Below are 15242 nucleotides of genomic sequence, written 5' to 3' on the forward strand. Positions count from 1 at the left end.
GATTTCAGGGCCAAAGAATTTCTCTTCAAAAGCTAACATAAGATAAAGTTAATAGAAAACCTATTTTTTACGTATGGTCTAAGTATACACAGCTGATATCAGCATTTCTTGGAAGAAGCTGTGAAAAACAAAACTTCAAAGGTGGATGCACCTTTGAAGGCTCATGTGCTTAATGAGAGGAAGTACTGTAGCTGTTAAGAGCTGATTTCTTACTTTGTTGAAAAATTATACAGTAAACATCAAAAACCTGAATGCACATCAGAGCACTTCCTGATGATGAATAGAACAACAAAGAGCAGAAGCTTCTTGCTGTTCTATGTATTCTTTCATAGCAACTCTGAAAATGAGGAATTATCTTTATTCTTCATGGGTAAAACCAGCTATACAAAGGCCTATTAGACTACATTGTTGAACCAAAAATATTCTTTGTTCTCCAGCCTCTGCAGTTTCCATATGTTAAAAAAAAGTCTTTATTGTAAGACAATAATGTCTAGTCCTGGCATATAAAAGTCTGAAAAGGTAAGGAAGTTGGATTTAAATATATGTGTTGTCGCAAAAACAATGCTGTTGATTCCATAAAATAAACACAGGATATAAACAGAAATTTTATTTCCTTGGTCAATTCTTGGGGTACGTCAGATGGGTCTCATCTGTTACAGGACAAGTGTTGTCACTGGTTCTACCAATAAAGCATCTCTGCCATATCCCAAAGGCAGAGATCCATAAAGCAGTGCTCAGTCAGAATAACAGGATGATCATGAACTCATTTAGGAAGGGGGGTACACTTCCAATTTCAGGAGTGTACATAAATTAATTCAGCTTTAAAAATTGGTGAAAATTGAATAAAGTCTGTAGTTTACTAATGTACCAGTGTCCGTTTCTGATTTTGATACTATGCTGAAAGTAGGCAGAATATAAAACGAGCAATACAAGGTTCTAATAACCTGGATAAGCTGGGATTAGGACTTTAGAGGAAGTATTTTAGGGAGGTATTGTTGGTTAAAGTAAAAATGAGAAAGATTTAGATGATAAAGATAATAATATAGAAGGTAAGGGCCAGCTTGCAGGAAACAACACAGCCTGCAATTCATGCTTCTAAGAACAAGAGGCAATTTTTCTTACAGCTGCCCTAGGGAAGAAGTAAAATAGTCACAGTTTTTCTGCAATAAAATTAAGAGAATAAATACACGACTTTCACATATATCCTTTCAGGGCATCAATTTCTCCTCTGTAACACAGACATACAACTCTAGAAGAAAAGCTGAGAAACCCATCCATGTCTGGGAATGCAATCTGACAAGCCTAGTTCAATAAGGCCAACATCCCCTCTCGTAAAGTAACTGTATATCAACCATACACTGTCCACTTTGAGGCACCAAAAGAGACAAAAAAACTCCTTACCCAGACCACCAGGATTTGGTGAAGGCAGAAATTTATAACTTTCATATGCCCTCCCCTTTTGTTACAAACTAGTAACAATAATAGTTATAAGTATAACCTATTAAATTTTTTGCCTCTTTGAATCACAGGAGTATTAAGGATAGATAACCTCTTAATGAGGTTTTTTTTCAAAGACAGGCTTACAAAACTATTACCATTTATTGCCCAGATTCATGTCATCTTGACACAGCAATTTTTTCTCTATCCCTCAATAAAGTAATGCTAGAGCAATCTATCTTGGGGACCAATGTTTCCCAACAAAACTATCTAAAAATATCACTTTCTGAATTTACCCCAGTATTATGAAATATCTGGTTCCATAACTGGCTTTCTTTGCTTTTTCCAACTTTCTGTATTCTCTTTGGCTTCCATGCAAAATTGTTTCTATACGCCATATTTATTCTGGAAACTTGCTATAACGCTATGATATACATAACACTATAAAACAGAATCTGGTCGGGTAGGCCGATCTTAAAATCTATTAATAAAGTTTAAATAATTAGAGTATCAAACGCATTTGATAACAAAGCTTGCTTACGTGCTCCATTGTGTAGGGCGCAAAGTCACCATCCTAACATGTTTCCCTCCTACTATTTTTTCAGATAACATCAACTCAAACACACTCCAGACTATGTTTTAAAAGGAACTGTGATCAAAATAATTAAGTTTTTTATTGTGAAAGAACCATTACTCATACTATGTTGCAAAAATCATTCAAAGAATCTCACATATCCTTCAACCGGTTTCCCCTTATGGTGACAGCTTGTAATAGCTACAGCATAGTATCAAAATCAGAAACGGATTTCCCATTTTTCTGGTACATTAGTAAACTACAGACTTTATTCAATTTTCACCAATTTTTAAAGCTGAATTAATTTATGTGAATGTATAATTCTATGCACATTCCTCCTATGTCTAGATTTGTATAATCGCCACCATGGTCAAGATACAGAACTGTTCCACTACCACATAATAACCACTTATATTACCTCTTGTATTTGTGCCCACCTAACACTGGCTATGTCTCCTAGCGCCTACTAATCTGTTTTCTATCTCTACAGTTTTGTCATTTGGATAGTTACCTAAATTGAATCATACAGTATATAATCTTTTGAGATTGATTATATTCACTAAGCACGTGCCCCTGAAGTTCATCCAGATTGCTGTGTGTATATATTTTTTTATTATTGAATAAGCAAAATATTTTTAAACATTAGAAGAATAAAATAATTCTGAATTCCGATTAAGTTCACTACATTAAAAGGTCAAGTCAGAACTTTTGGAAAATTTAATACCTATTTGGCACTCTGAATTAAACCAACGCTCCCCTAAATCTTCCCAAATAGTCACTCAAGCAAGAGCAGGATATCATCCATAAATATCTGATTTTTTAAATGACCAAACTCAATGAAAAAATTTATGTGACTTACCCCATCCAGGTGGCAGGGGACCCAGGGGATCAAATTCTTTATTTTGTGATGTAGCAAACAAATCTTGATTCTAAAAGGAACAACAACAACAAAAAGGTGAAAGAACGAATAAGCTGAGAGTGGCTTATGACTTCTGATACGCCTTCTCTGGCCATGTGCTACATAACACACTCTTAGAGAATTCCCATTTTGGAGAAGTGTCACACAGTCATGGGTAAATGCCAATACACTCTGGTGGAGAAAAAAAAATCTTTGTAAACATTATACAATGTTTGAAATTATTTGAAATTCAAATATTACAAATACATAAACCTTACCCTCAAATGACTATTTTCTCTTCTTTAGCTACAAACCACTAAGTTAGAGAAATATATAAATCCCTCAAGTCATTTATAAGTAACAGTACTTAGAGTCATCGAATAGCTGAGAAAAATCTTTTATTTCTAACTCCAAAGATAAAGATCACATACAGAACATAGAATGTACAACAAACCGCAGGAAGAGATCTGGGGGAGCAGGAATAAACAGGCTGTCAGATGAGTAAATGAAAAGAATTCTAGTTGGAAGGAGCTGGCAAGCCTAAAACTGTATAGAAGACTTCTTATATTTGTTTGTAATTATCACATTGGTAAAAAGGTTTAGCTAGATAAAAGAAAAGCAGGAGTCGACCACTGGAAAAAAGACACAAATGTCATATTGACTGCATGTAGGGTTAATGAGTGTGTTTTGGTTTAAATGTATAATAAAGTGGAGATAATTTGTGATCTCTCTGATTTGGTTAAGGCAAGAAAATAATAGACTCTACTAGCTTAAAAAGAAAAGTATTATGGAAAAAAATACACTTGTAAAACAGGACAGTGCACCCTATATACCCAGCACCAAGATTCAACAATTATCAAGCCTTTGCCACATCTATCTTTATTTCCCTATTCTTAGCTGAAGCAAAAATCAGTCATCATTTCACCCCTATATATTTTCATGTCTTTTAAAATGTGTAAACTTATTCTTACATAACAATATCATTACCACACCTACTGAGAATCTATATCAACTTTATTATACTTAATTAAATGCCTCTGATTACTATATTTGTTCAAATCAGAATCCAAACAAAAAGTCCCTCATATGATTGAGTTTCTAAGTCTCAATCTATAGTAATTCCCCCTACTGTCGTTTTGGGTTTGTTCCTTCATGTCACTGATGTATTGCAGAAACTGAGTTAACTGATTGAAAGCTTTAAAGCATATGGGAGATATTCCCATTTCTGATTTAATAGCTTTTAGTAGACAGACCTCTTAAAAACTAGCCTTTTTCCTCTCAAAAGATATAATTATGAAAAGGAGTAAGAGTAGAGAGACCAGGAAGTTATACTATAAAAGGTTTAAACCCTGATTATAGAACATGTCTGAAAAGCTTAGCATATGATAAACTTTTTTTGATAACTTTCTAAGACCCAAACCTATCCCACTGGCTCTCCCTGTACAGACATGCACAATGAAGCCACGGGCCAGGAAGAGCCATTACACACTGTTACATCATCAACCATATCCATTCTAGGTTAAAAATGCTGGGTGTCTGAGACTCTACTGCCCTGCAACCAGAGTCAAAACAAATGCCACTTCATATATCCACTAAACAGACTTTCTCAGCAATACCCCACTATCCCATCACTTATGCAGTTGGTATTAAAATGTTCAATTTGGTTCATATCTCTGGCTAAGTTAAGGGTAACTAAAAGATGTAATTCAAGAAAGGTTCCAAAGACTCTGAGAATCAAATCTGTCATATTTATGATGAAGCAATGCACACTGTGCTCCAGAAATTTGCTAAATCCGTCTTTTAAAAGAATATTTTAAAAGACTATATGTTGTAAAAGTGAGATTAAGGGTACATTTACAATTGTGAATATGAGAGAGAGAAAAGATGAAAACTAACATTTCTCTGCATCTAGTATGTACTGAATATGCTAGAAATTTTGTTTTATAGAACCCTCAAGAAAATCCTCTGAGGTAACTACATATATATATTATGTATTTTTTTAAATAAACAACGTAAATGAGCCTTGATGAGGTTGATTAACTTACTTAAAGTCATATAAAGTAACTGTGGAACCAGGATTAGAACCCAGATGTGCCTGACTCCAAAGCCCATTCTCTTTCCATTGGACACCTATGTGGAAACTAGCTTTAAAGATGGCAGGCAAGCTAGGCATTCAAACCTTGAAGAAATCTGGCCATGTATACCAAAGATGATTATAATTTAGAAAGGAAAGAAGATGTAAAACAGCATACGGGGACAAAAGAGGTAAGGTAGATAAAAGACAAAATTAATTTCACCTTTAAAATCACTGGTAAGGGGAATACAGTGACAGCTGTCTACAGAAGGTGGCAGAAAAACCTGTTAGTCATAACTAGGTAGTGAAGGAAGGCTGCTGATAAAGATGAATTTGTCTCTATTAGTAAGTGATATATATTACGGTGATGAGGTTGAAGACATACAAAGGAATATGGAGAAAAAGTAAATTCCTGAAGACAGGAATTTACTGATGGATTCTAACAGGAACTGTACTGATTGCGGTGGAGGGGAAGAGATGGCAATGAAGAGAATCAGCTTCTCCTGAAGGAGGACTTGACTTTCTTCTGTTTAAGTTCCATATATTACTCAAACAAATCCCTCATGTTTGGCACATAGAATCAAATTTCTCCAAGGACAATTTTCCTTTCCTCAGAGAAAAGATCTGTGATACTTTATGATTTGAGAGACTATAAAATTCCTAGCACCAAAGATTGCATAACAAACCATTAATACATTTTGGTGAAGTTATCACTATCACTGAAATATTACTCTAAAAGAAAATATGTAAAATTTAAACTATTTCCAGAAAGGAAATGTTTTTATTCCAAAGATAATTTGGTTTTGCCAGAATAATATATTTAGCATAATCCTATTAAGAAACCAAATTTCTGTAGTCTACCAGAGAACCAAATAATTTATTAGGTAAACTTTATATATTACAAAGTGATTCAATTCTATCCTGAGTTCTGTACAACCATTTTAGTCAGATGTTCTTAAACCTAAGCCTTTAAATGTTCTGCTAAGTTAAGCAGTAGTAAATTTAGAACTGTTTTAATTCTTTTCAAACTGCTTGGGTTTATTTTTACTATTCTTTTGTCCACAGATTTTAAGCTGTCCTAACTTTTTTTTATTTTGGACATTAACAAAACAAAGGAGGTTGAACTTCAGGAAATTTCAAAAAGGAAAGAATAGATTACATACCCAGAATACTAGAGACAAGGTCTGAAAATAATATCAACAACAACAACCAGGTTGCCATCCTACTTGAACCTTTCTTCTAATTAGTGCTTTATATTTCATATGCAGGAAAAGGTTAAAAATGAAATAGTCTTATTAAGTTTATAATGCAACAGGATGCTTACCCCATAAATGAATCTCTGATTAAACTGCTGCATTGCTCCTTGAAGCTGACTACGTTGGAGCTGCCACTGTTCATAGTTCCGGACAGATTCCAATGTTGGCCTCTGCCATGTTGTTGTTCTTGTGAAATGGTCAACATAATAAATACGTCCCATGTTGTCAACCCGCCGTTCCCAGCTAAATTAGGGGGAAGAGGGGGGACAAAACCTAATTCAACAAATACTTGTGAAACAGATAAGAATTAAACAAGACTTCATCTTGGCATCATTGCATGTTTGGTAAGATTTTACCTTGAGAAACTACTTTTGATTTCCCTGAAATCTTTTATTTTACATATTTTTAAATGGTTTATAAATGAACCTAAGACTGTTTCTAAAAATTTCTTTTTTAAAAATTCTTCAAATCTATCATTCAAGTTTCTAAAACACAATGTATATATTCAGTAAGTCTCAACTGTTAAAAGTTCTCATTTTCTTTCCAATGTTCTTTTGATTGTTGCAAACCTATTAGGAACATAACTATACATAAAGCTTTCGCATATACCAAAAAGGACTTTTTCACAAGAATACAACTATCTAATTTATCATTTAAAATGGGTGTATATTAAGTAAACACTGATGTAATAATTTGGAGGTTTCTACCTGGTTGACTGTTTAGGGTTCTTTCCAATATTCTAATGTTATAAATAATAAAATAATCAGTACCGTTAATATATCAAAATATTTTTTCTTCCTTTGTATTATTTCTTTAGGATAAATTTCTTGGAGAGGATTACTAAGAATATGTGCATTATTATGGTTATATATTTTTTCTTTAAGAGTTATAACTAATTTATATGACTGCTAGCAATATCATGAGGTAAAATTCCTCTACACTCTCACAATGGATATGATGTCAATTTAAAAAGAAAAACAGTACCTTTTAGGTATTTAAAATTACTAGCAAGATAAAAATTTTCCCATGTTTCCTACTGACTTTCCTTGAAGAAAATATTTTCTTCCAATTAGCCTTCCAATTATATAATGTAAATGTTTAATGCTTAACTCCACATATTAACAGTCTTAATTTCCCCAACCATTTTGCAATGACTTCACTATTATATGTATCAAAGTTTTTTTGTATAATAGGAACTTTATCTTCATATATAGGGTAAGGGCTATGATTCTTAATCAGTTAAATAATTACTCTTAAACTAATCGCAAAACCGTGTGGTTTGAGCCAGTTAAAGTTCAGAAAGGAAAACTTGTAAGTAGCAAGACCTATGGAATCATTAGGAAAGAAATGAGTAAAAACTAAAATCATTAATTATGCTCAATCTACTCTCTTCTTTCTAAATTGGCACCTACAAACAAAAAAAAGTAGACAGAGAAAAAATTGACAGGAAGAGGAGAAGAATGTAGGGAAGATTTTGTACAGACATAATCTATAGTTCTGAATAAATACTTTTTTTTTCTTCTTTAATTCAGATACTTACCCAGGAGGTAGAGGTTCTGGTCTATCCCACGTTGTTCTTTTTTCAATATGATCTACATAGTAAACTCGCCCATGTTGGTCCATTCTCTGCTCCCAACTTAAATACAAAATTAAAAAGTCTGGTATGATACTTGTATAAGTAACCTGGTTTTTAAATCCTATCTTTACCTTTTTTTCTTATATGACCATACTACAGAACTGAGGCAAATAAGCATGTCAGTACATAAAGAAGATACCAAAAGAATTTAGAAATAAAATTTAAAAATGTTATCTCAGGGGTGACACATAATAGATGAGACTTGTTCTGCAGAAGTATTTGCTCTAGAGGACACCGTGTATTTCTAAAGAGGCATGAGGGTGGTACATGCAGGAGATAAAGTCTATCTTAATCTAATCAGGGTACATGCAGAACTTGAGTAGAAAAGAAAGCTGTAATTAATGCTATGGAATCTGAAGAAAAACTGAACTCAAAGAGAAAGACTTTATCAGATGTGTCTCTGTACAGTGTAACGGACAGTCAATCTGCACATTCTAGTGTCCTTGGTAGGTTTATCTACAAAGCAAAAAAGGTAAGACTAAACCATCATAGCCTGAAGTACCAATTACTACTAAGAGCACCCAATTTCTCTTTGATAATTTCGTGCACAAACAACTTTCTAATTTGGCTTCCTATGTAGACTTTCCAAAAGGAAAATGGCCTAACTACCCATCCGCACAAGTAATATAATCTGTTTAGCAATTAAAATTCTCATGAGTTTATTAATTTATTAGCCAATTAATTTTGACTAGCATTCTGAGCTCTGGATTAATATGAATGCCACGATATATATACATAAACTATTAGACTATGATTGATTTTAAAAATAATTAGCAGTAATTAAAATGGGATTATGAGTATTAATTTTGTTTTCTAAATTATTATTACTTTTCTATAATGACTTTATGATGGGAAAAAAATTATTTTAAATAGCATTTTTTTCCCTTTGAAGAAAAAGCCATCTGAATGAAGTGACTATTTTACTGCTTGGCCTTGGTTAACTTTCAATGGTTCAGAGTCCTTCAGTAAAAAAATATATTTTTCTACCCTGCCCTGGAAATGAGGGGGGAAATTTCTAATGTGGTGAGTTTTGGTTAAGTTTGACTCTAGATTCCCACCAAAATTAGTTACCATTGCCTGAGGACAGTTTTTTAAAGAGCAGATTTTACTATTATTTTCCATATTAATAAGTATATGCAGAACCCTAAAGAAAACAAATGTTAACCAAAAAAAGTTACTCACCCAGGTGGTAGGGGAGCTTGAGGTACAGGATTTAATGGCCTAGGGCCTGAGCCTCCAGATATAGTAAGAGGAATTATTAATCCAGACGTAGCTCCTTCAGATGTATTTGAATTTGTATTTGTTGGTGGCAGAGAACCTGTACTAGATCCATCACTTTCAGAAGTGGCAGAAGGTGAACCATTGACAGATGCTATAAAATATTTTTGGAAAATAGGAAAACAATCTTTTATTTTCAGAAATCTAAATTCAGGATAAAATTTTAACTTAAAGAAAAGGGAGATGACAAATATAAAATTTAATATGTGGATATGCAGCTGAAATTAAATAATGATGGGAAATAGCTATAGTCCCACTAAATAAGCCTGTTCACAATTTTTTAGGTTCTGTCTACCCATGTCCCACTATTAATTATGAAGTACAGAGTCTGATTTCCTGATGCCAGAGGAAATAAAAACTTAAAGAACAGGTGAGCAATGGTATCCTATGATATTATAAATTTAGTAATTTTCCAAATTCTTAAAACTGTCTTACGTCTGAAACCTTGAAGATCCAAGACCAATTTTTTGTTAGTTATAATAGGGAAGATCTGACTGATAAGCAATAATATTCTTATAGTTATTAAGTATATATTGCATCTTTAAAAAATACTGTTGACAAACAATTCCTGGAGGAAGTTATCAATATTATGACAAAGCAGTGTACAATCTTAAAGACTGAGACTATATTAACAATTATCTACAGAAAAAAGGGGAATATGTATAATTAAGCAGTTATTTTATAAAATGATTCATAGACAACCAATTTATTTTTCTAATAATATTTGGTTTAATTATTTTACAGTTTCTGTCCACATACTAGCAGAGGGAAATAAGAAAAAATGGATATTCTACCTGTAGATGTTTAAACTTTCACTACATGAAATATGTTCATTTGTTGTATAATATTTGCTTAAAATCTGAATATCATTTAGCATTGTTGGGTTAGTTGCCATTTACTAATTATCTTTTAAAGGGTATAATGAAAATAAGCAACTAGATCCTTGACTATATGGCATGCTTATGTCTACAGTTATAAACCCTGACAGAAGGCTGCAATCTTATCTGTACCGCCTATACTTTTTATAATATGCGTGTGATTTTCTTTCTGAATACAGTACATGCTTCACTAACTTCACCCGTGGAAGAAAAACTTAGGGAAAAGGCACATAATAGTTATCTTTAGAAAGATCATTCTAGGCCAAATCTTACATGTGCAAATACAGCTAAAACACCAACTTAAAAGGGCCTCCTGACATTTACATGAGGATTAGTTCTGTATACAGCATAAAGAAATGAGGACTTTTTGGACTTTATGAAATGGATTTCATGGGAGCCATGACAGTAATGTCTACTTGCACATAATGGGAATCCCCTTAGGGCGTAATTGGATCCCCCCCCCCCCCCCCGACACACACACACACCAAAACCACAGAAATGTCAGCCACGACTGTCCTGGATAAGCTCCTATCAGCAAAAGCCGATAAACATAAGGATCCCACCTTGAAAGATCTATATAAGTTGAAGACTTATATAGTTAGACAGATGATGTGTAAGTCTAACCCAATAGCATCACGACAGGTGCACTGAAAGCTGAGAACGCTTGACCTTTTAACCTGTCATAGACACTAGTTTGGGACTAAACATGCAGCGCTGCCAGTCAACAAAGCTCGCTTTGGAGATACTAAAATCATTAATTATGCTCAGTCAACCCTCTGAATCTCTTCTTTCTAAGCTGGCACCTAGCTCTGTTACGTAAGACTCTGTACTTCCCTTCTTTGCGTGCTGTGAGTTAACCTAAATGGGTATCTGATTGGTTTATCTGAGAAGGTTTTGCTCAATAAATCTGGTATTGTAGAAAGACACAAATGTGTTCACGGGTGTTACTTCAGTAGCTGCTTTCCTTGCTCACGACAAGTTCCCAAATAGAAAATTATTTACAATCACAGTACTGAGAGCTGCATCCCTCGTGTATGCCTGGAATACCCACCTGGTCTACGTGGGGTAGGTGGAGGTGGTCGTGAAGGTCTTGGAGGCCTAGAAGGTTTAAAACCGCCATTTGAGAGTGATGGAGAATTATTCCCATTGACTCTCTTATTTTCACCAGACCCTGCATCCTCAGCGTCATCTGATCCATTTGTGTTCACTCTGGGTAAGAAAGGGAAAAGGGGAAGAGAAGGCAAAAAAAATGCTCTTCAAATTTAGCAAAAAAAAAAACAACAGGAAGACCAAAACTTAAAGTTTAGGAGTTTGAGAAAAGCAAGCTTTCTAATTTCTGGTCAGCTTTATCAAATAAATAAACAGCCCTTGGGTAGGGTCTTATATATAATCCTCAAAGCCCATCCAGAAAGAGTGAAGAATTGCCCAAGGGCACAGAAACATTTGGGACCATTCAAAACTATCAGGTATGGCTGGTTCAGATTTTAAATAAGTCTACTGAAACCCTGTATAATCAGGAACACAGTCAAATTTTCAAAATCCCAAATGCCTGAGAAAGGGAACTATTTTATCGTGAGCACAGATAACTTCATCATTTTCTTGGTTTCCACTGGCTTTTGGGTTTGACCCAGGTTTGGGGCAGGGTTGATTATTTTATGGCAGGAAAAAATTATTTATTTCCCAGGGACAAGGTGCTCTCCCCCTATTCCAGAAAATAGTATATAAAATGTTCGAAGTTGGTGATCTAGAGTGGATGTGCTCAAAGACCTTTTTTAAAAGGAGGTATAAAAAAAAAGAGCTATAATTTCTTCTAAGCAATGATATCAATTAGAGGGAAAGAAAGAGGGGGAGGACACTAACAAGAAACGTCATTTTGAAAGTTATTACTACAGTCAGCTAAATATAGTTGATTCTTTTTTCCAGGGGGAATCTAGGCATGGATTAGAAAGAAGAGCATGAGTTACTCAGTTCGTAGTTGCTTTGACTAAGGCTCTGATACCTACTACTTGGTAAGGAGCAAACCACTACACAGTATTAATCTATACTCCTGGACCTTCAGAACAAACTTGAACAAAATAAATCTAATTGATTCAAGAAGTCAAGATAGAGAGGCAGCACCATGTATTAAATCATTTCAAACTATGTTTCCCTAGTTCTTTTCTTTAGGGCCTTTCTACTTAAAGTATGGTCTTTGGATCAGAAGGCAAGGGCAACACAGAGGGGCTTGTTAGGAGTGCACAATCTTATTAGACTTCACCCTATACCTACTATACCAGAACTAGCATTTTAACAAGATCTCTAGGTGATATTTGTAAACAGTATGGCAGGAAGAGCACTGCTTTGGGGGTTCCTCGAATGCTTATTTTGAAAAAGGGAACAGCTTAGTAATTGGCAGTTAGCACCTGGTTAGTGTTAACTGCCTGCAAGAAGACCAAGCCATCCCAGAATATGAACTGAATGCAGGAAGAGTCAGCTTTGACACTGTTCGTTTTCCCCTAGATGCTGAGGTTCCAAACCCATTTTGAGTCATATATTCCTTTGAGACCCTGAGTTATTGCCTTTCTATACTATTTTAAGAGGTTATTAATTTTCTAAAAAAGGTTCCTGATGCGAATGGGCCAAAAAAGGGAAATGAGGTTTCTAGCTCTGACTTGGCTACTGGCAAGTTATGTGACCATGGTAAGTTATTTAATCTCTCTGAACCTCTAAAGTTCATTACCTGGAGTAAATGATTCCTAAAAACCTCAACTAGAAAATTCATACTGAATTGCACATCCAATGCTAGTCAAGTTTTAAGAATACATAAGGGAGGAGGGACATCTACTATGAAGTAAATCTACTAAAACAAAGGGCAGCAGAAAATGAATTCCAAAAATGCTAGGTTCTGTTGTTAATTAAAACCTTAAAGATTTTAACATCCGTAATGTTCACCCTTCTAATATCTTGACCTCAGTTTATTAACATTGTTATCTGACAAACCCAATAGTATGATGAATCCTTAAATTTCCTTAATTCTTAGACTTGCTCCTCTTCCTAAATTTTAAACTCTAAAATCCCTCTACCTACAATCTTCTATTCTACCTGCCTATTATATTTTTTATTCAGTCTCATGATGACCTTTAACCTCCTCTATCTTCACATTCCATCAGCTGGTTCCCTTCAAGTATCACTTAGGCTCCATCAGAGGTTATTTTCCCTAGTACCTTTAATTCTTTCACTATTGCCCAATACTCTCTCCTTTCCCTCAGCGATCTTTTCACTACAATTAATCCTTCATTTACTTTTTCCATTACTGTTCTCTCGGGCAAACAAGTAATGCTGGAGAATGTTCTAGTTGAGAAATCAGGTTTATTTTACTGGAATAAATAAACTAGGTAAGGTACCAAATTAAAGAGGCAGGTTGTTCTATAAAAGAGCCTAATAAATTTTCCACTGGGCCCACCCTGAGGTTTTTATTTCCAATGACTCACAAGATAAAGAGTCTTTTTTTTCTCCTGTTAGTATATGTGCTGCCAAAGTGAGCACTTTTTTTCCTGTTAAAAAGAAGAAATACAACTCAAGTTTCCCTAGAGCTAAAGAATTGGAAGTGCCTCTGACAACCTATACCACAGATTCAATGGGATTGGTGTACTGGTGTTAAAATTAACAGTGATAATTAATAGTAGTTTAATAGGACAAAGAGTTTTTACTAAGTCCTGTATAAATTATACAGGAAAAAAAAAACACAGCAAAAGACAGAGAAAAAATTAAAAATGTACTTCTTCAGTCCATATCTTTTTATTCTAGTAGACTTCAGTTTCCTAAAGTCTGACCATTTCAAAGAGGCTGAGGCAACGTGTGCTACAGTTCACATTATTCGACTTCAATTGAGCTATCCATACTGCTTAGAAATCAATCATTTTCTGCATCTCTAATCTACTCCTGGCCACATTCCCTGTGTCCACTTTCAACCTACCCAGATACCTAATCCTGATCTGTAAACATCCCTGACTAGGCCTCATCCTTAAAATAATGGTTATCTGCTGTCTGTCAATTTTCTCCTTTACTTTAAAAATTCTCTGTACCATTAATCATATTCATCTGTTTGTTTCCCATCTCTAGGGGAAAAGAAACGTCTTCAAAGCCAATGTGTCTATGTGTTCTTGATTTCAGCCTACATCCTATAGGACTTTCCACCATCATTTAACACCTTTCTTATATCTTTCATCATTCTCCTTCTAGATCTTTCCTCTAAGTTCACAAATACAATTAAACCCTGTAATATAAAACACTTCAATCATAACTGTTCCTCAAGCTGTTCTCCCATTCTCCTTTCCTTCATTATAATTTTTTGTATTTATGCAATTAATGTATTTAGTGTATTTTAATTTTTAAAAGGTTTTCGAAGAAATAATTTCAAATTATAAAATAAAAATTATCTTCAATCCTATACTCTAGAGATCACTGCCATTAAAACATGGGAGTATCAGACTACAGCCATGCTACCTGAATAAGCCTCATACTAAGTATGGTCGGGCCTGTTTAGTACTTGGATGAGAGAGACCATCTAGGAAGACCAGGTGCTGTAGGCATAAAAAATAAAAAAAAAAAAACAAGGGATTGTAAACTGACAAAGTCCTTGCAATCTGTGAGGTCAACCAAGGGTTGCCTCGTCAAAAAATAAAAATAAAAAATATAGGAGTATCTCTTGCCAGTACTTTTTCATTGGCTATAACCATTATCATACAATGTATGTGAGTATACGATGTTTCATATCCTTGGAGGAGTTTTTGTTTGTTTTATTCCTCATACTAGGCATCTACCCCAAAATATTAAAAAATTTCTAATGACTGCTGAACACGGTATCATATGAATACACCATAATTTAATCATTTTATTTTCATTGTTTTGTTTGGCATTTTTTATTTCCTTCAAATAGTACCACCAAAATAGATTAGCTGGGTCGAAGTATGAAAATACCTTAAAGACTGAAATATTGATTGCTACATTTGAAAAAATACACATATTTTTAAGTGCTTTATTATTAGTTCCCAGTATATAGTACATTGGTTAGACATTTATATAGTTTATGAAATGACCCTCTTAGTTACTCTATCACCCATCTGGCTCTACTCATACATAGCCATTACATTACTGCTGACTACATTCCCTATGCCGCGCTCCCTTATCCCCATGATCATCTTTCAAATACTAATTTGTGACTTCTTTAGA

The 15242-nt window shown here is 34.3% G+C and overlaps 1 protein-coding gene across 1 annotated transcript in view; it reads right to left on the minus strand.

Moving 5' to 3' along the window:
• ITCH (itchy E3 ubiquitin protein ligase) overlaps positions 1-15242 on the minus strand; it is a 104425-nt gene that overhangs the window by 32150 nt on the left and 57033 nt on the right. The window contains exons 8-12 of the mRNA XM_016162220.2: positions 11083-11240; positions 9058-9247; positions 7780-7875; positions 6308-6482; positions 2871-2940 (exon numbers count right to left, since the gene is read on the minus strand). Coding sequence (XP_016017706.2) covers positions 2871-2940; positions 6308-6482; positions 7780-7875; positions 9058-9247; positions 11083-11240 — 689 coding nt within the window. The remainder of the gene's footprint in view (positions 1-2870; positions 2941-6307; positions 6483-7779; positions 7876-9057; positions 9248-11082; positions 11241-15242) is intronic.

This window comes from Rousettus aegyptiacus, unplaced genomic scaffold, assembly GCF_014176215.1.
Source record: "Rousettus aegyptiacus isolate mRouAeg1 unplaced genomic scaffold, mRouAeg1.p scaffold_m13_p_12, whole genome shotgun sequence".
NCBI lineage: Eukaryota > Metazoa > Chordata > Mammalia > Chiroptera > Pteropodidae > Rousettus > Rousettus aegyptiacus.